This window comes from Humulus lupulus, chromosome 2, assembly GCF_963169125.1.
Source record: "Humulus lupulus chromosome 2, drHumLupu1.1, whole genome shotgun sequence".
Classification (NCBI taxonomy): Eukaryota; Viridiplantae; Streptophyta; class Magnoliopsida; order Rosales; family Cannabaceae; genus Humulus; species Humulus lupulus.
The window spans coordinates 207,885,408-207,907,221 of NC_084794.1; the positions used below are offsets into that span (position 1 = coordinate 207,885,408).

Here is a 21,814-nt window from a genome sequence, read left to right on the forward strand (position 1 = left end):
AAGAAGAAGTGGATGGTTACTGAATTTTTTGAGCTAATAAAGCGATTATCTTCTGGCATTGAATTGAAGAGAGATTGGACAGTAAGTCATGAGTTGCATCACCATTATCCCCAGTTTTATTATCAGTAGTTTCAGTAAAATGAGCAGCTGCTTTAGGTGGATTCAGACCTGTAAAATGACCCTTGCCATGGAACTTGTGCTCGGGAGGATAGCCATGTAACTTGTAGCAGTTAACTATGGTGTGACTAGAGATAACACAATGAGTGCAAGTCACTTTGGTGCGGCTGCACTGGGCATTAGCAGCAAACTGATTGGGAGGGTTAGATGCTGGTTCTTTTGTTTCAGTACAAACACAGTTGAGACCCCACTACCTTTCTTCTTAAATGAGTGTAGAATACACTTTTTTAATGTTAGGTATGGGATCCTGCATAAAAATATGAGACCTAGCAGCAGAGTATGTCTCATTCAATCCAACCGAAAATTCAAGAACCCTGTCTTGTTCTTGATACTCAAGAATGGTTTTCATTGCACCATAATGACAAACAGGTTGTGGGTAGTATTCCCTGACTAAGTCCTAAAGTATTTTGAGTCGAGTAAAGTAAGTCGGAATGTTTTGATGCCCTTGAGTAAGAGCTTGCATAGTTCGTTTAACCTCAAACACCATAGGACCATTATTTTGGTGAAAATGCTCATAAAGCTCGGCCAAATTAGTGATGCATCATCAAGATACATGATGCTATCAACAATCTCACTAGACACAACATGCAAAATCCAAGATATGTCAGTACTGTTGCATCTACACCAAGAATCATAATCGTCACTATTATGATCAGGTTGAGAGAGCTCACCGTTAATGAATTGAACTTTGTTTCGAGTAAGGAGAGCCACTGTCATTGATCTCTTCTTAGAACTATAATTATCTCCCCCAGTTAGAATCTTTGGAACCAAATTGACACTTGGATGATCACCGTGACCAAGATGATAGGGATTGCGACTTTCATCTTTGTACGATCAAAGACTTGGATCAGAAACCACAGGACAACTGGTGCCATCGAAAGTAGTTTGATTCACTAGTCGATTCACATCTTTTGAGACATTCTGAACTTCACTTGAATAAGCTATAGCAGTAGCACTTCGAGTGACAACCATAAATCCGAAGGAGATGAAGAATCAGGAAAAAAATCAAGAAGAAAGATCAAGAGCTCCGCATGGCTCTGATACCATATTACTAAACAGAATCATAGAGAAATGAGAAGAAAATCTAATTGTATTTTCTTGAATGGAATGGTTCTTTAATACAAGTATTTAACAGAGAATATCAACTAGTTAAACTAGCTGATGTGTCTTAACTAACATCTGTTATGACAGCTAAGCTAAGCTAATCGATTGACTAACTAACTAAATTGACTCAGCCTTGATACAATTCAAGGTCTAAAAGGAGCCACCACACACCCCATCGTCGATGACATAGTGGCTCATCTCCCTGACATCACCATATGCGACAGTTCTAGACGTTTTAGATCGAAAACCCCAGCCCAAGGACGCCTCCAAACCGCCGATTACGAGCGTGCCTCACCACTCCTCGTCTCGGCCAGGGCAAAGGTCGACCTTGGCAAAGAGAAGAAGAAACCCTGAAAAAAAAACCCTAAGGTTTTAAGAGAATTACCCTTTTTCTAAACAATCTCATTCCTTCTTTTTTTTTTTTGGTAATTTAAGAGATAATATCCATGCCAATGAGATATAAGTGTCTCTAGCAATACACAACACACTGCCTTCATAGCTTGCAGGGTTCCAATGAGAAATGGAGAGTAAACTAGAATTGACAACTTACAAAGTCAAACGTATTAATGCAAATTCCAAAATCTAGTTCCTTCGTCAAAATACCTCTGAAAGTATGCACACACCACTACTCTTCGGTTTCATCCCATCCCAATCTCCGGGCCTTGTTCAATAACTACGTTGACAGAACCAATGTCCACTCATGGAACTCCGTCATTGCCGACTTAGCTCGGAGCGGCCACTCTGTCGAAGCACTCGGAGCATTCTCCTCCATGCGAAAGCTGTGTCTCACTCCCAACAGGTCCACCTTCCCATGCGTCATCAAATCATCTTCGGCTTTGTCCGATCTTCGCTCGGGCAAGCAAGCCCATCAGCAAGCTTTGGTCTTTGGTTTGGAGTTTGACCTCTTTGTGTCCTCTGCTCTCGTTGACATGTACTCTAAGTGTGGTGAATTGAGGGACGCACGAGTGCTGTTTGATTGTATTCCTCACAGAAACATAGTCTCGTGGACGTCTATGATTACTGGGTATGTCCAAAATGGCGACTCTCATTCAGCATTATCGCTTTTTAAGGAGTTCTTGATCGAAGAAGGTGGGAATCGGGATGTTTCTATGGATCCGGTCGTCATGGTTTCGGTTCTATCAGCTTGTTCTCGTGTGTCAGTAAAGGAAGTTACTGAAGGCGTTCATGGGTTTGTGGTGAAAAAAGGTTTTGATGGAGATTTAGGCGTTGCGAACACTTTGATGGATGCATATGCCAAGTGCAGCGAGCTGCGTCTGTCTAGAAAGTTGTTTGATGGAATGTCTCAGAAAGATGTAGTTTCTTGGAACTCAATGATTGCAGTGTATGCGCAGAGTGGATTCTCAGCAGAGGCTGTGGAAGTTTTCTATGAGATGATAAAGGCTGGAAATATAAACTATAATGGCGTGACCTTGTCTGCTTTGCTATTATCTATTGCTCATTCAGGCACACTACGTATTGGGAAGTGCATACACAATCAGGTATCCACATTCCTCTCTCTTTTCAGTAAGTTTCTAATTTACAGTTGGGTTGCCTTTGTGAACTACGCACTGAATTGTTTTTTTTTTTCTTTATAAACTGTTTCCCAGTTGTTAAATTGATCATTTGATGTTCGTATATTAAGACGCATTTCTATCTTTGGGAATAAAATATGATTTCTATCTACTTTTATAGGTTCTGAAAAAGTGTTTGGAAGAGAATGTTGTGGTGGGCACTGCTCTGATTGATATGTATTGCAAATGTGGGAAAATGGAGATGGCAAGGAAGACACTTGATTGCATGAAAGAGAAGAATGTTAAATCATGGACGGCCATGATTGCTGGTTATGGAATGCATGGTCGTGCAAGAGAAGCTTTGGAAGTCTTTTACAAGATGATTAAGAACGGAGCCAGACCAAATTACATAACCTTTGTATCAGTTCTAGCTGCTTGTAGCCATGCTGGTCTAGTAGAAGAAGGCTGGCGTTGGTTTTATTCAATGAAGCATGAATTCAGCACAGAACCAGGGGTTGAGCACTATGGTTGCATGGTTGATCTTCTTGGGCGAGCCGGCTATCTCAACAAGGCTTATGATTTGATCAATGAGATGAAAGTAAGTCCTGATTTTGTAGTCTGGGGTTCCCTTCTTGGATCTTGTAGAATACACAAGAATGTTGAGCTTGGGGAGATTTCTGCTAGAAAATTGTTTGAGTTAGATCCAAATAATTGCGGGTACTATGTTTTGCTGTCAAATATATATGCTGATGCTGGTAGGTGGGAAGATGTTGAAAGGATGAGAGTACTAATGAAGAATCAGGGACTGGTTAAACCACCTGGATTCAGTTTGGTTGAACTGAAAGGCAGGGTTCATGTATTTTTGGTTGGAGATAGAGAGCATCCTCAACACCAGCAGATTTATGAGTATTGGGAAGAACTGACTGTGAAGTTGCAAGAAGCTGGCTACACACCCAATATGTCATCAGTTGTTCACGATGTTGATGAGGAAGAGAAGGAAATGACCTTAAAAATCCACAGTGAGAAGCTGGCTGTTGTCTTTGGAATCATGAATTCTATTCCTGGGACAACAATACAGATCATTAAGAATTTGAGGGTCTGCGGGGACTGTCACACCGTACTTAAGTTGATATCCAAAGTTGTTGATCGAGAAATCGTAGTCAGAGATTTAAAGCGATTCCATCATTTTAGTGGTGGTCTCTGTTCTTGTGGAGATTATTGGTGATTTTACAGCTACAAATAATTTTTTCTACAATAGAGTAGAGTCCTCAAAACATTCTAATTCATCTAGTAGACTTGCAAACAAATGACACAAGAAGTATATCCTCTAGTAGAATAAAATTCTCAACACAGATTGGCACGATCAAGACCCGGAAAGTGAAACTCAGAAACGACAAATATGAAGGTACATCAAACGACTGCCTTGCTTTAACGTTGTACTTGTATATTTATAAAAAGTATGAATTTTCCCACGACACATCATTGTAAATGCAAAAATTAACGGGAAAAAAGGCTAAGAAATAGTACAGTCTCGTACCAATCATCGGATAAAGAAATTCCCCACCACACAATCACCATAAATAATATCATAATCACTTTTATAAAAGAATACAAACTAAACTTCAAGTATACTGACTGAGTTGTATAACTTGATATAAAGAAATCAATCAATTGATCTATAAATTGCAAATTGTACATTGCAAAATAATCAAAGATTTAAATACATAAAGACAAATGCCCTTCAAGTATAGGAAACTGATTAGGTTTAACATAATACACAGTTGTGATCAGGAAGTTTAGAAGCAAAAAAGTTCTAACATGTCATATCATTAGCCGAATAAAATACTTTAAATTGTAATAATCAGTAGAAAATGAAGAAGTATTGTATACATAACAAAAGTCTGTAGCCAAAAATCTTCGTACCAATGTTTTGTCTTGAGGGTCAGGCACCAAGCCTTTCTCAATCATTTCTGTACTAAACTTGAGAGCAATATCTGTTCTTTCAATCTTCATGTAGCCTTCGACCAAAGTGCAATAAGAATCAAAATCTGGGCGAACACCTTTTGATACCATTTGTTGAAATATCTCTTTGGCCTTGTCTACTTTTTCTAGCAAACAATATCCTTTAATCATTGTATTATAAATCATGGTATCAGGTTCTTCCCCGTGTCGAATGATTTCCTCAAATATACTTTGAGCCTTGTCCATCATACCTCTTTTGGAGTAAGCATCTAAGAGTATATTGAAAGTTATAATATTAGGGTAGATATCTCCCTCACCATATTCTTATACAACCTAGCAATTTCTTCAAACTCCCCTGAATGACTCAATCCACAAAGTAAAGAGCTGTAAGTGATAATATTTGGTCTTACATCCCATTGAGTCATTAGATCAAACACGTTAAAAGCATCCTTCATCTTTCCATTTCTGCAAAAAGCATCTATGAGAATATTGAATGTTACAAGATCTGGTGGAACATCTTGTTCCTTCATTTTAGCTAACAACATGAAGGCGTCCCCCCATTCACCTGAATGACACAATTCATACAATAAAGAGCTGTAATTAAAGACATTAAACTTTAGACCTCTAGCAGTCATTTTTTCCATGAGGGCAAATGCTTCCCTTGTTTTGCCTTTCTTAGAAAGAGCAGAAATGAGAGAATTATATATGACAACATTAGGTTCTACACCTTCTTCAGTCATAGATTCATACAACGAAATTGCTTTCTGAATTTTCTCTTCTTTGCAAAGAGAATCAATCACTGTGCTATACGTATATACATCTGGTAAAATTCCAGAATCAGTCATGTTTATTAGGAGTCCATTGGCTTCAACCCAATTACCAAATTTGCATAATCCATTAATCAATGAATTATATGCTACAGCATCTGGTGTTAAACCACTACTAATCATTTCCTGAAATAGGCTCCTGGCCCTATCTATATGCCCTTCTTTACAAAGATTATCAATGATAGGATTGAAACATTCAAGAATGGGATTGAGTTTGGGATGGTGGTAAATTTGTTTAAGCACCTTAAATGCCTTGCTAGTTTCTCCGGCTCTACAAAGGCCATTAATAATGATCCCATAAACGAACTCATCACAGGGGAATTCCTTGTCTAAAATTCTGTGGAACAACTCCAGGGCTTCAACCATGGAGCCTTCCATACAAAGCCCGTGAAGCAGAGTACTTAGGGTATGACCATCAGGGTGGAGGCCATATTTATAAACACTTGCAAAAACAGAGAAACCTAAACCTGTCTTCTTCAAACGACATAGACATTTGATAACAATGGTCAGGGTATGAACATCTGGTTGAAAATGACGATAACGCATTGACAAGTGTTTGTAGAGAGAAAAAACAGTGGAGTATTGGTTCTTTTTGGAGAGTGCGGCAAGCAAATGATTGAATGCAGTAGCAGAGGGAATGGGTTGCATTTGAATCATGGAATTAAAGAGACTTAAAAGTTGATCAACCTCAAGGCTCCCAGATCTACAGCGTGTTTGAATCGATTTCTCCAATTGATTAAGATTGTTATAGGTGGAAGTGGAACTATAAGAACAAATTTGAGATTTGAAAAAACCTAAAAGAGAAATGAAAGATGGAGAATGATTACCAGAAACTCTTCGTATCAGCATTAGAGGTTTCATCGTCCGGATCTCCACTCAGAATCTCTCTCTTTAACTTCAAAGAAGAAATATTTGGACTGACACAGTTCTTTCATTTTGTTTTATCCTTTGTACTAATTTTATAATTTTTAATTTACAAAAATACTATTTGCTTACTAACACTACATATATCCATCATTTTTTTTTTCCAACTTCTTTCTCCTCCCTCCTGTTTTCTCTTCTTCTTACTCTATCACCTCTCTGCCCAAGCTCAACTTGCTCGTCCTCATCGAAACCATTTTCTCTGTTGGCCAGCATGATTCACTATGCTATTGCATTTTGATTTTATTGATTTTTGGTTGATTTAATTTTTTTACTTCCTTAGTTGTTTTTTATGTTTATGTTACATTTTCTTTTGTTTATTTTGTTCTATTTTTCATATATATTAGTTTTTTTTATAATACATGCAATGTGTTTGATGTGATGCTTGAATGATTGAGATAGATTATTTAATGCTAATTGTTTATCCTTGTTATCCCCAAAAAATGGAATCGATGACTTGCCAATAGAGGTGACAAGTGGCAGTGCATGGTCAGTAAAAGACACATTAATAGTCAATAAATACATTGACTCCTCAGAGTTGTGATAAAGTGACCCGGTAAACTGATGAAGAGTTTTGACTGCTTGAGAGGTGTCATGACCAGTCAAGTTGTTGCATCCTACCAGTCACGACGTTGCTGCCCAGGAGTGACGTTACTGCCCAGAAATGGCATGCTAGAGGAGAGTGTCATGTTAGACGAGAGACATGGCATGCTAGAGGAGAGTGCCATGTTAGACGAGAGACATGGCATGCTAGAGGAGATAGTCATGTTAGACGAGAGACATGGCATGCTAGAGGAGATTGCCATGTTAGACGAGAGGAGTGCATATGTCCAGCATGCATGTGTCCGACCATCACTTGCATGTCCTACCAGCATGCACATGTCCTACCAGCAAGTGCATGTCCTACCAGCAAGTGCATATGTCCAGCATGCATATGTCCTACCAGCAATTGCATATGTCCAGCATGCATGTGTCCGACCAGCACTTGCATGAATGGTCAGTAGAAGATATGGGTCGACCAGATAGAGGAGGACTAACTCAAGATTCCCAGAAACGGCTTCAACAAGAACCGGTCTTGGCACACGCGAGAATATCTCATTTTTCCCCACAAATTGGGTGTTCTGTTAAATTTTGAATATTTTTGTAATTTAAATATAATAAGAATAATAAAATATCCCGATTCTAGGGGATATCAGATGTATGATCCTAAGCCTATAAATACATAGTTTATGAGATCAGAAGGGGGCTTCTCCTTCTTTTGAGACTTTTGGGGAAATTTTGGGTCTGAGTTTTCTAGAGAGAGAGTGCTTGTATCTGAAAGAATTCTTGTATTTTTGTAATCTGTACTGAAGAAACTCAGTTGGCTCAGTTCATCTGATCTTGAGTACAGATCTATAATCAGAACTCTAAGTGGATTAGGCTATTACCAACATATTGGGGCTGAACCACTATAAAAATTGCTGTGTTATTTACTTTATGTTCAAAATCCATCTGTGTTGTTTTATTTCTCTTAAAGGTTTTATCGTTTTTGACGTTCTCACGTCGTTGGCCAAAAACGCGGTCAACAATCCTAAAAATAAATGCGATGAAGTGGCATGACGAATTGACACGTGGCAATGAGAAATCTCACTAGCAATGGTCGAATGGGCTTGCAAGGAGATGAAGAGATGCTACCATGATTTAATCAAAGGGATGTCTTTATCAATGTACTTCCAAGGTTGTTGATCGCAGAAGTGCAACTCAACTACATGCAACCTGCTTAAGGAAGGAGCATTAGTCAAATAAGGATCCCAGAAGCAGCTCAACGTAGGCCCGCCCTGATTAGTATCTTAGAGTGGTCAGGTCGCCCCACCCCGGTTTAATCGAAGTGGGTCTGTCCCGCTCCGTTTGCCCCATTTTTTTTAAAAAAAAGATTAAATTATAATTTAGAATTCTCCCTAAGCTTACATTATTGTTTTTTTATTGCAATCTTTATTTTTTACGCTTTGTATCAATTACACACTTAAATATTTTATATTATTTTATTATTTTAAAATTTACAAAAATAAATACAAGAATAAAGATGAATTATATAGAACATATTTTTCAATATTTACAATTGTTTCATAAAGTAGTTGTGGAATAAAAAAATATATAAATCTTACACTTAAAGTCTATTTAGAATTAAAGATATTCTAAACCTCATATAAAATGTCAATTTTACGCACTATGCATGTATATAAGTAGTATGAGAGAATTGATTAAATCATATCATTATATCATCATTTAAATCAAGAATTGACCAAGTATAATAAAAGTTTCTTAAGAGAAAAAATATAATAAAACTATCATATACGACATAGCGCTCCACTTTCTGTGCTTCAAAAGAATTAAATGATTTTTTTCTTCTACATTGACCTACTACCTTAATCATCAAGATCAACTATGTAAGACTCCTACCAAAAACATATATGTATTAATAATGGAAGTTAATAATTTATTTGATGAATTATAAAAACTTATCTAATTACCATAGTTGGGTCTACATCATTATCTTCATTCTTCATGGTGACTAGTAGAGTCGCATATGTAAAGAAAATAAAAAAATCAATATCGAATCAATCAAGAAAATAAAAAAATGTGAATATTTATATATATCTATAAAGATAAGTATATTTACCTTTTTTTTTATTTACCAACCAATGTAGAATAATGAAGTCTCGTTCGGTGTGAACCCACATGTCTACCATCAATACTGAATGTAGATTCAGAAGCAACAGTACTAATAAGCACAACAAATATATTTTTGACAATCATATTCAAATGTTGTTTAGAAGGGCCCTAAACAATTCCCAGAAACTGTACTTAACAAATTCAGCTCCTTCAGAGTTGAAAATGAATTTCTATATCAGGGAATAATCGATTCGAAATCTTCAATTTAGCATAGTGTCTACTCTACATAAATATATTTGAGAAAAGCTGGGTGACTATTACTCCAAAAACACTAACAAAATCTCATAAGGCGTTCTTTTTTTGTCAATTCATCGAACATCTTATTTCTTATATGTCATAATTTTGGAAAAACAAATTGAATATACTAAAACTAACCCATTAAGGAGCTTCATTTCACAATGTATAACTACATAAATATATGCATGAATATATACATATAAAGCCATAACTCTTTTTCTTTTTCGCGTGCTATCAATCAAAAGTTTGAAAATTTTAAATGCACTACGGCTATGTCCAAATGCAAAGCAAGAAACCCAAATAAATTTTTTCATGTATGGTGGTAACAGAACAAAAAAACTAAGCAAATCAATAAACCAAGTGTGGTGCTCGTCAGCACTAAACTGGTATAAATTTTGAATAATGTAAAACAATAACAGTTGGGGTTTGTCTTCTTATCGTCAAAAACAGTGGGCACCACCAGCCAAGTGAGATCAAATTCATACCGTAGTCCGCTGAGTGACATCAGAAAATTGGGTTGCGATCAAATTTAAGAGAGATCTGACTTCCGAGGAGCACAGCAACTGTGATTGGGCTTTGGAGAAGAAGAGTTTAGTAAGCAAAAAAATGGGTTTGAGACTTTGAAAACCTTAGTATTGACTATATGAGAATTAAAAAAACAAGGAATAATCGGGGTGCTCTGCCCCGAATTCCACCCCGTTTTCACTGGGGCATCTTTGCCCCGCTGGGTCGGGGCCCCGACTCGCCCCGCTCCAGTGCCCCATTTCGCCATGCCTAGTTCAACGACTAGTTTAATCTGCATTTCACGAGATATTTATGTAATTGTATTTTGATTGTATTTTATTTCATATTCAGTTGTAAGAGACCCACATTATGATTGTAGGGTCCATTTCACACTTGTAAGGCCCAAGGCCCACTAGAATCTCTATAAATAGGACCTCTCACTGTCATTTTGGGGATGAGATTGAACACCTCACATCCTCACGTTTTGGGCACCTACTAGTATCTAAGAATGAGGTGGTGAGTTAGGTATGAAAGTTATTATGAGTAATAATATATGCTTGAGAAGAAAATTTCATGTTGTTATTGTTAGCCAAAATCTAAAATGTGCAGTTTTGTGACAAACTGAGCATTTCGGTCCTGGACCGAAATGAAAATCCTAACTGGGTAAATTATCGAATAAATTATTATTTGAGAAGTATAATTATGAAAAAATATATATTATTTGACATTAAATTATCGGATTAATTTATATTAAGGTCAAGAAGTTTGATTTTTGTATGAAAAATCTTTAAAAATGCATTTTTGTGAAGAATGCACATTTAGCCAAAAATGATATTTTAGCTAAATAAATTACATGAGTTATAAATATAGGAGTGTGATCACTTAAATTGAATGGCAAGACCCATTTAATTTAATTATCATAGGTTAAGAATTCAATTTGGTAAATTAAGTGAAAATTACCACTTTGTAATCATCATTTGAAGAATATGATTAAGTGTAAGTTTAGTTAGCAAATTAGAAATTAATTAGGAGTTTTTTTTGGGTTAATTAGAGATTAAGTGGTCAGCAAGTTAAGGGCATTTTGGCCATTTTAGGTTTTCATTTTTACATCATATAAAAAAGATAAAGTCAAACAAGTCTTCATAATTCCATTTCACAAAACTTTGTGTTCGAGTTTTCTCTCATTTCTCTCTACCCTTGGCCGCCCAACCTATTTGATGACCTCTGATTTTTTTTCACACAATTTCTCCCAAACCTCTCATTCTCTCATCTCCTCCCTTCTATAAACATAACCCTAAACCTATTGGAAGTTTGTGTAAGCTAAGAAACATCATACAAAGCAAGAACACCAAAGGTAAAGTCTAGACTTTCTCTTTGTCAAAGTTGTAAGTTTTGCTGGTTTATTATTTTAGATGCACTTGTTAGTTTGCATAACCTGATTTTTGGGCTTGTGGGGAGTGTAAATATGTAGATTAAAGGTTTGAGCAAAGGGTAGAAGTGCTAGAGGTCTAAAACCAACCAAGTTGTCTACAAGAGGTATATGGTCATCTCCACTATATTTATGTTTGCATTTTGAATAATCTGCCATGTTTATGTAATTTTTGTTGGGAAAAATTATACAAAATATTTTTTTTTTTTTCATGTAGATCTAATATTAAACAAATTAATATGAGATAGCCTAGAAAATGTTTCTAAAATTGAATTCAAAGAGAAATAATGATAAGAATACTTACATTATACGCAGCAGAATGAATGAGTCATTCCTTCAGTTTCTCTAACTCTTGTATCATTTCTGTCGCAGAGTATTACCAAGAAACTGAACGGATCTTCAATTTTCTTCACAGTCTTCCAAAGTATCCTTGAAATCACCTAGACTAGAGTAGGCAATTCTCAACACACGAGATAGATACATAGAGAAGAAGATAAAAGAACAAAGAGGCTTAGAAAATTATTTGTGTTTAGAGAGAATCTAAAAACTATCAGAAAACCAGTGTCTGTCATCTCTTGACTTATGTTTTCAACTCTCTCTTAGCATTCCTTATATAGATTTAATTAGGTCATTTAATTTAATTAAAAAATTAATAAAATAATAGTCAATAATCAGCCTTAGGTCGAAATTATCATGGGCTTTAGGCCCGTGAAATTTCCCATTTGATTATAAGCTTGCTGGACTTAAAATCAAGGCTTGTATTATTTTCTATTGATTTAATTAATTAAATAATTATTTAAATTATTTATCAAATTAATTATTTATAATTTGAACCTTTATTTAAACTTATTTATTAATTTAGATACCAATTTATCTTAATTAATAAATTTACCCTAATTTTTCTTTTCTTCTTAAAATTACATAACTCTGTGAAACTATCCAAAATTGACCTGGTCAACTTTGATAATTCTAATTGATAATTAAATCAATTAATTGAGACTATCTAGATGATTTTATCCAAGGTACAGTGGGGACCATGAGCCTATGAAATCAAGCTCCAATAAGTTATCATAAATCTAATAAATAAATTTACTAACTTATTAATTCCTCGTGACTCCACTAAAGACTCAGAATTGCACTCTTGAATTCATAAAACGCTTTATAACAAATATAAATACACTATTAATTATCCATTGTTACAACCATAATTGTCACTCAATCCTCTATAGACGATCTACAATGAGATGAGACTAAAATACTGTTTTACCCCTCATTGTATTTTATCCTTAAAACACTTAGTTCCTTGTAAATGATATTTCAGTAAACTAATTTAATTACTGAAATGAGATATCTATCATTTAATACCTTGAACAAAACTAAAAGGAAACCATCATTTCACTTCTTCATCAGAAGCTATAGATGTTCATCTCTATCATTAACACTCCCACTCAATTATACTACCGAGTTCCCAAGATGTAAGTATGGGCTAGTCCGTAGGGTAAGTTGGTAACGAACAAGTCAAAGAACTCAAATAATACAATCAGTTAGAATACTAACCACTCAGAATTGAGATTGAATTGACCTATGGTCAACTATATGATATGACTAGATTAGATAATAACGGTATGTTTACTTATCCTATCAACTATCAATATCGGTCATGTCCGATGTAACAAATACATCTAATCTTATCTACTTTGCTAAGGTTCTGGAAAGAACATAACACTACAATGTGTAAGTAGATCATATCGTAGATTTGCAAGTCAGTGTAAATCCTGTGCACTGACTAATCTTAGGACTAACTTATTTTGAACATATAATCATATTTATATTCCACATTGATTACGTCACTATAAATACGATTAGCTATATGCTCGGGATTTAATAGAAGTTTATATTAAACAAATAATCATGAAAATAAAACATGTGAGCAAAGTGAATTACCAAGTCAAAAAATGATTTCTATTCTTTTATTGATAATAAATGAGATTACAAAGAAATTAGGGTTTAATTAGGGCTTAAACCCTAACAATTTTATGTGTTTAAATTCATTATGAGAACTGTAATAATGCTTATATGTTTGTTGGTCATACATGCATGGATGTTTGGATGATTTTTTAGTGATGAAATCACACATTCCATAGGCAAACTATGATTTTATGTGAGAAAATGTTTACTTGATTTCCAATGGGTCAAGCAAAAATTATATATACCTATTTCTCTATTTTTCTGGTTTCATGGTGTATTTTAGGAAGATTAGATGTTCATAGTGAGTAGAAACGTTCAAAAAGATTTTGAAATGACCAAGTTATAATTTTTGTAAAATTGGCGTGCAATCTGGAAAATGGCTTTCAAAAACTGTACAAGCAACCGACTTTGGACAACGAGTTCCATGGGTAAATTAATGTATTTTTAGCTGGTTTTTGGAATGAGAACTATTTTAATATTGGTAAAACAATTGGTAAATTTTCAAAGAAAAATATTAAAAAGGCTAAGAGATATGATTTTTCAAAGTTAGACAAAAAAATTCAGGAAGCTCAAAATAGCTTATGGACAGCAATGTTTGGGAACCCTTTTCACTGAGTAAAAATTGTTCAAATGACCTAATTTTTTTGTATGGGAAATGTTTACATATCCTAGTATGGGCCTAAGAAATTTCAGATCTATGTACTGAAACAAATGGATTTTATAAATTTTCAAAGTTCAAGAAAAAAATATTAAGAACTCTGTGGGTAATTTTAAAGGGGGACTTTTTAGAATAGTTTTCTCCAAGTAAAAATGGTTATTTTTGTGTAAAATTTGGCAAGGAACTTCTTGGAGTAGTCGATATTGATTCTAAAAAGTTTGATAATTTTCAGAGTTGGTTCTCAAAATACAATTTTCTAAAGTAGGCAACTTAAAACTTAAAATAACAAAGTTTATACTTAGAAGAAAATAAGAAATTTTCTAAGTATTTGCATAGAAAATACATTTTAATCTTGATAATTTTAGATTTAAGTTTAGCACATTAAATAATTATTAAGGATAATTTGGATGCTAGAAAATTAATATTTTTATTAATTAATGTAATTTTGTTTAAAAAATTAAAAAGGTCCAAAACCCTAATTTTCAAAGGAGTGAAATAAATTATTTTTTAAAATAAAGTCAACTTTATCTTAATTTTTCTTAAAAACAAACTCATTTTTATCATCATTTTATAATTATTTCTTAATCAATTAAATTAACCTAATTTTTCAAAATTAACAATTTAAGTGATTTTACCAAAAAGTATTAGATATTTGGTAACTTATCAAATAAAGGTAAAATCAGTAAAGCTTGAATGCTTCCAAAACTACATTTTTTCGGCTAGGTCCAATAGTGAAAACGAGCGAAATTTTTTCGTAAAAGCAGACTTTCAAATAACTAGACCCATTGGAGGAAATTTTTCTGAAAACCTTAAATGTTGTGTTACGACTTAAAAAGTGCGAGGAAAATAACCTAATCAACCAACAAGATGCCGAGATCAAGTTGTTCCACCTGGACAAACTCAGAGTAATTGCACAAACATGGAGTATCGACCAGTGTTGATCCCAAAAGATGGTGTTTTAATATTTAAACTCGCAAGTGCACGAATCGTTTCGGAATATAATGTTCATGTAAGTACGAGGTCGAACCCATGGGAGTTGACTAACATCAAAAGAAACTATTTCAAACAAAGCAAGAATATTCTAACCTAGTTCCAAATATTTGATGAGATTTTGTTTTAGAAAAATAAAAGACAAGTAATAAAAAGATTTAAAATTAAATGGAAAAATGGTTTTCAAATGAGATATGTAAAATAAGATTATTAAGATATTAGAATCCACAAAATGCAAGTTCAATAGTATTTATAAGTATATTGATTCACAAGTTTAGATATAGTTGAAATAAATCACACTATATTTTTTTCAAAATACATTTTCTATTTAAGCACAAGTTACTTTAAAAAAAGGTAGGATTTTTCTTCACTTATAAAAGATATAATTTCTAAGCATTAGTTGTGTTACAACCTAATGAAACTACAAGAAATCAAAGAGATTATGTTTAGGCAAAATATGATACTTATGCTCTAAGAATTAGATGTGAACAATTTAATGAAAAACATTTAATCAAAGAATATCATATTTATGCATAATGAAGAACTAAGTGTAATATGCTTTAACAATCAATAATAGATGAAAAATGCATATCTTTGATAGAAAAATCCATAAACAATGTTGCACAAATGGGAAATCAACATACAACAAAAAATACTATCTAGTTACATTTTGCTTCATCATCATCTTAATAATCTTTGAAAAAGATTAGAAGCTCATAACTAGATTGAAATAAAAATTACAAAATAACATATTTGACATGCTCTTCAAAAGATGAAAATGGTAGAGAGAAAATAGTGAAAAGAAGAGAGAAAAATATGTGTAGAAGATGTTGAAAAGATGAAGAAGAAGAGCCTCCCAAATGGTCTTACAAGACTCTATTTATAGGCAAAATATGGATATTAAATTAATCAAATTAAAATAAATAAATTGATTAATTTAATTGTGTTGGGAAGTGGTAGGATAAATAGAGTAAGTGTAAGAGTATTGGAAATATGAAATGTTTGGTTGGGTAAAAAATTAGTGAAAAGCTAGGGTAAAAAAATGAATTAGGAATGTTTATTTAGGTAAGAAAAATAGGGAAGAGTGAATTGATATTTGAGTGAAAAATTTTGGGAATAAAAATGTGAGTTTTGGCATTTTGGTGGCTGAATGTTGTGTTGATGGCATGAGCTTGGGTGACTTTGGGCTTGCTTTGCTGAAGAGCCAGGCGGCTGGTGGTGTACTAGCCCATGCGTGGCTGGATTGAGGTTGATGCTGGCTGGAGCTCACGTGGGTGATTTGCTGAAGGAGCTGGGAATTGCTTAATTGTGAGGTGTTGGTAGCGTGACAGCTGGCGGGGGACTTGGGAGCATTTGACTAAAGCAAATGGCTGAAGGAAGCACTTGGCAGCTTGCTGGGAATGAAGTTGGGCCGAATGGGTTTCTAGGCATGGGCCTGGAGAAAAATGCCACTTCCTTGCTTTTCCTTTACAAAAATGCCATTTTTTTTCACCATTCTTCTTGCTTTTCAAGAGCAAATAGCATACAAAAAATTCCCTATAAAACAAACATAAATTAAATTAAAACTAAATATTTTCAATAATGAAATATACAACAAAAGTTCAATGAAAATATTAATTAAAATTTAATTTACTTAAACATTTAAGCTTAAAATTTCATCATTTTACTCCTAACTTAACAATATTAATTTTAAATAATTAAGCCATAACATTTTACAATAATATAACAATAAAAACACACAAAAATCTGTAAAATTAAAATAAGCCTAATAAATTCAAAATTACTTAAAAACTTAATAAATCAATTAAAAACTCAAGAATTAAGCAACAATTAGCACATAAAAAGTGGTAAAATAACTCTATTTTGTAGAGTTATCAACCAGTGTACCATCGCTAGTTGCATCAAGATGAACAAGTTTTGCCTAATCGTAAGCAGGAGCAATGTCATGGCAGACAAGTCTCTGGTGAAGGAAGACTTGTTGATGAACGACAACCGAGGCAATTAGTCTCAAGAGAAGGAATTCCTCCTCCCCAACAAAATAAATTTATTGGTCAACAGTTTCGACAACCAAGGAATGATCGACCAGTAAATCAGAATCGAGGCCAACAACTTTGACGCAACCAATTGGCTAGGTATTATCAAGGTCAACAACCAAGGCATTATCGTCGAAGAAACGACGAGAAGTGAGCAGTAGCTATCAATCATCTTATAGAGATGGTTACAATGATGACGAGGGAGACAAAGGATATTATAATCCTAGAGACAATTAGAAGTATGGTGTTCCACTAAGGTCACCTGGGCCCTAAACTTCCCTACTTGAGATAACATGCAGCTTGAAGGATAATTTGTCCTACAAAGGTAGCACGTGCCTACATGACCATTTGTCCCGTTAAGGTAGCTTGAGTAGCTCAATCCTCATAATGGACCACCCCATGTTGCTCCTCAAGCAGATAATCAAGACAAGAGGACTTGAGGAATGTACTTGACCGGCTTAGACAAGACAATTGGTTAAATGTTGTTGGACTTGCTACACCCTAGGTACTTCCAGCACCACGAAATGAAGCAACATCAATACCTGCTATTATACCAGCTACTCTACCTATGGTTGCACCAGCCATTCAAGCGCAATTAGATGCTTTAACTCAAATGGTTCGGGTTTCGACAACCCCAAAACCCACTGACATTGATTTGGAAAGAAGGAAAGGATCTCCTTTTACAGATTGAATAAATGCTCTAATAATTCCTCCCAAGTTCAAAATGCCTACCTGGAATATGTATATAGGGAAAGAGGACCCAATGTCACATGTCAACAACTTTGAAATCCAAACCAATCTGCAATGCATTAGGGATGATGCCCAGTGTACGATTTTTCATGCAACTCTAGCAGATTCTGCTCAACGATGGTTCTTTAAAATAGAACCAATAACCATTGATTCTTGGGATTCAATTGTGAGACTCTTCTACTCACAATTTGTTGTTGCTCAAACTCTGCCTATTGAACTTAATGATTTGGTGGAATTCAAACAAGGCACTGAAGAGCCTCTTAATGATTTTGTACAACAATTTATGCAAGAGGATGCTCATTCAAAAAATGTCAGTGATGATGGAAAACTAATGACTATCATGGCTGGGATAAAAGTTAAGGGACCACTCTGGACAGTTATGAGAAGAAAGACTGTTTATTCAACCTGAGAGTTTCTTGACCGCGCCGATGAGTTTATAAAATTAGAAGAGGTAATCAAGAACGCAGACCAAGCTGAAGCAGGGATGAGCAGTACCCCAAAAAATAAACAAGATATCAGTTTTAACCACAACCAGGCTGGTAATGGTGGTGGTAATAAGAACAATCAGAGTGGTAAGCATAATAATAACTCGAGTAGTGGCACAAATAATGATAATAGTAAAATAGCTAAAGCCAATGATAAATCTGACAAATATGTACCTCGATTTACCACTTAATCTACTCTACTAGGGTCACAAGCAGATGTATTTTAAGCCACGCAAGCTGAAATCCCATATAGAAAACCGATACCTACCCGAAAGGACATCAGCCGAAGAGACACGACCAAATTCTGCAGATTCCATAATGATTATGGTCATGATACTAATGAGTGTAACTAGCTCAAAGATGAGATTGAGTTTCTGATTCGGAATAATCATCAAGCCATGAGAAGATATGTTCATTGACAAAATGACCAGCAGCCACCTGCTACAAACAATCAAAATGCACCAACTCAGCCGTTGTTACCTGCCCCAGTAGCAGGGCGGCTTTACACAATTTTTGGAGGACCACATCTGGCGGGTGAAAGTAGGAAGGCCCTAGAAAGATATGTCCGAACACTCCACCATGAGCCATGTAATGATGTATTGGCAATTGAGGAGTGAACTCCCAAAATGCCTCGCTATGACTATGAACCATCACGTTCACCGAGGATGACGCCAATCATGTCAAATTTCCACATAATGATCCTTTGGTCATCGAAGCACAAATTGCCAACACGATAGTCACACTAATGATGGTTGACAATGGTTCTTCTATAAACATATTGTTCAAATCGATCCTTGAAAGTATGAAACTCTCTATCCAAGATCTGGAGCTTTGCACTCAAATTCTTTACAGCTTTATAAGAGAAGGAATGTCCCTGATAGGAGTAATAAGCTTGTATTCACAGTTGGGAATGCACCATCTAATAGCATGGTTATGACAATATTTGTTTTGGTGGACCTTCCATCCACATTTAATGCCTTGCTTGGTAGACTGATTCTCATTGACTTGCGAGCAGTAACTTCGACATTCCATCTTATGATGAAGTTTCCAACCAATGCTGGTATAGGTCGTGTTAAAGGAAATCAGAGAGAAGCATGGGAATGCTACAACTCTTATATTACTACATCCAAGAAATGCCCAGTCACGACCAACATGACTTCGCAAGGTGCTAGCACAAGCTAATCAAAGTCAACTAGATAAAAAGCTCAAGTGTCAGATTGCACCCTTAGTATCAGTTAGTGTAAGGTTGGTCTTAAGGCATGATTTGCCCATTTTTAAACGACTAGCTATTTTTATTTTCTTGTATTAACTGGTTGTAAGGCACAAATTTCCCATTTCGTAAACAACCAGTTATTTATCTATTGTTAATTTGTAAAAAAATTTGGTTGTCTGGCATGTTTTTCCCACTTTGTAAACGACCAATAATTTATTTTATTTTATGAATGTTTTGGTTGCAAGACACGGTTTTCCCATTTAGTAACCACTAGTCATTTTTAATTTCTTGTATGTGTTGGTCATAAGGCACGATATTTTCTTATCTTTATGCGACCAACCATTTCTATATTGTCTGTGTTAATTGATTGAAAGGCACATTTTGCTCATTTTTAAACAATCAATTATTTTTCGTGATCTAGACATGGTAAATGTAACGCCCCACGTCACTATGACTGCTTCCTGGAATGACAACTGACCCTACAAACCAACACGAGTCTTTCCAGCGTGCTTTTTCCTCACTCTCACGCTTCCTGGGAAAACTTCTGAGGAGGTCACCCATCTTGAGACTACTCCAAGTCAAGCATGCTTAACTTTGGAGTTCTCAAGTGATGGGCTACCGAAAAGAAGATGCATCTTGTTGGCATAAGTAGTACCCATCAATCCTTTTAAGCCATCTTCAACTGTGTAGTCCCATACCTACATAGTCTTAGAATCATCACACTTGACCTTCCCCAGGCGGTATGGGATTGCACAACTTTACCCGGTCTTTCCCCTTACGGATCACGGGATTCTGACTGTCACAGTAAAGCTAGTTTTCAGGCACAACTTGCCTATTTTTAATAGGGGTGCACAACGGACGGGTTGGATGGGTTTTGGGCAGTTTGTGCGATTTTTTTATTTGGCGGTTTTAGAAAAATGCAACCCATAACTGCCCAACAAGTGTGCGGTTTAGGCGGTTTTTTATGGGCGGATTTGTGTGGTTTTATGGGCGGGTTGAGTTGATTTAAAATTATTGACTTATAATATTTAACAAAACAAAAAATTGTAAACTATAAAGTTCTAACTTATACATTTGTTTATTCATCAATGTCATCATGAATAATAACTTGATAAAATATTATCATATCTTAAACTTGAACTTAAAACTTCATAAAAAAATTCTTATAATTATCTAAATTATACAAATTATAAATGGTATTAAACTTATCAATCCACACATTGATAATTTCAACAATTTGAGTTTTATTATGAAAAGTTTCACTAATATTTAAACCATCAATACAAGTAACATTATTTATTTTTTCATCTATTTTTCCTAAACAAGTTTTTATATATAATTCCTAAGTTATTACCATTAATCTCATAGCAATGAAAGCTTTCATTAAGAAAGTTAAATGTTTGGACTAATATAAATAAATATATATTTGTATAAATATAAATAATACAATGATTCACATCTCAAAATTCAATATTAAAAGTGTCACAAACTTTATAATTTTCAATGAACCATTTATGAATTGTATTTTTAAGTTTAGATTATTATTAAAAATATATATAAAAAAAGTAGTGAGTGTGGGTTCGACCCACCTTATATTATTGCAACCCGTACTCAACCCATCTAGTGGCGGGTTGAGTTCAACCCAACCAAATTTCAGCGGGTTTTTTAATTGGCAGGTTCAAAGTGGGCGAATTTTGATGGGTTAGGCGGGTGGGGCGAATTAGCATTTTTTTTGTGCACCCCTAATTTTTAACAACCAATCTTTTTTTTTTTTATAAAACTAAGATTACTAATTGTAAGGCACGTCTTGCCAACTTTGTAAACGATTAGTTATCTATATTTTTTTATTATGTTTTCTGGTCGTAAGACACGATTTTTCCCACATCAAAACAACAAGATATTTGTATATTTAATAAACTCGTCGAAAGACACAATTTTCCATTTTATATCGACCAATTATTTTTATGAACGTTAACTGATCGTAAGGAACGATTTGCCTATTTCTCAAACGATCAGTTATTTATAAGGCCAAAACCAATTCATTTTGTGAGTTATTTACAAGGGAGTGTGCTAGTACATGCATTTTGCCAACTATTGTGATTTTCACAAGTATTTCTTAACACATATGGTTCCACTGTCCCAGTATATTTCCTATGTAATAGGTTCCGAACAGTTGGGTCAAGTTCAAACATGCTTTGGTTATTTGGAAAGTGACCAAGGTATTAACACCCTGCATAGCCAAGACCATTACACTGTGTATTTTAAATAGTGTTAGACTTGCTAATCAAGTCATTTGTATATAAACGTGTAACTAGGGGTAACTAACGAATTAG

The 21,814-nt window shown here is 34.7% G+C and overlaps 2 protein-coding genes and 1 long non-coding RNA gene across 3 annotated transcripts; 2 read left to right on the plus strand and 1 right to left on the minus strand.

Annotated features, from left to right (window-relative positions):
- Positions 1–1,449: 1,449 nt before the first annotated feature.
- LOC133818923 (pentatricopeptide repeat-containing protein At3g26782, mitochondrial) lies at positions 1,450–7,959 on the plus strand. Its single transcript, XM_062252034.1, has 3 exons — positions 1,450–2,780; positions 2,974–4,197; positions 6,970–7,959. The coding sequence occupies exons 1-2, from the start codon at positions 1,848–1,850 to the stop codon at positions 4,015–4,017; spliced, it is 1,977 nt and encodes a 658-aa protein (XP_062108018.1). The 5' UTR covers positions 1,450–1,847; the 3' UTR covers positions 4,018–4,197; positions 6,970–7,959.
- On the minus strand, positions 4,355–6,442 carry LOC133815120 (pentatricopeptide repeat-containing protein At1g62914, mitochondrial-like). The gene is made up of 2 exons (XM_062247999.1): positions 5,119–6,442; positions 4,355–5,023 (listed from the first exon to the last, which is right to left on the minus strand). Exons 1-2 carry the CDS (start codon positions 6,440–6,442, stop codon positions 4,614–4,616), a joined length of 1,734 nt encoding a protein of 577 aa, XP_062103983.1. The 3' UTR covers positions 4,355–4,613.
- Positions 7,960–11,117: 3,158 nt separating the features above from the next.
- Positions 11,118–12,132, plus strand: LOC133816508 (uncharacterized). The gene is made up of 3 exons (XR_009885294.1): positions 11,118–11,309; positions 11,427–11,491; positions 11,757–12,132. It is a non-coding gene; the product is annotated as an uncharacterized LOC133816508 (long non-coding RNA).
- The last annotated feature ends 9,682 nt before the right edge of the window (positions 12,133–21,814 follow it).

Excerpts from the sequence above, each read along its gene's own strand:
- LOC133818923 (XM_062252034.1), top strand. The coding sequence starts at position 1,848 with ATGCAAATTCCAAAATCTAGTTCCTTCGTCAAAATACCTCTGAAAGTA. Across the intron at positions 2,781-2,973 it reads GGAAGTGCATACACAATCAG|GTTCTGAAAAAGTGTTTGGA; the intron begins GTATCCACATTC and ends CTACTTTTATAG.
- LOC133815120 (XM_062247999.1), bottom strand. The coding sequence starts at position 6,442 with ATGAAACCTCTAATGCTGATACGAAGAGTTTCTGGTAATCATTCTCCA. Across the intron at positions 5,024-5,118 it reads CTCTTTACTTTGTGGATTGA|ATGCTTACTCCAAAAGAGGT; the intron begins GTCATTCAGGGG and ends ATATACTCTTAG.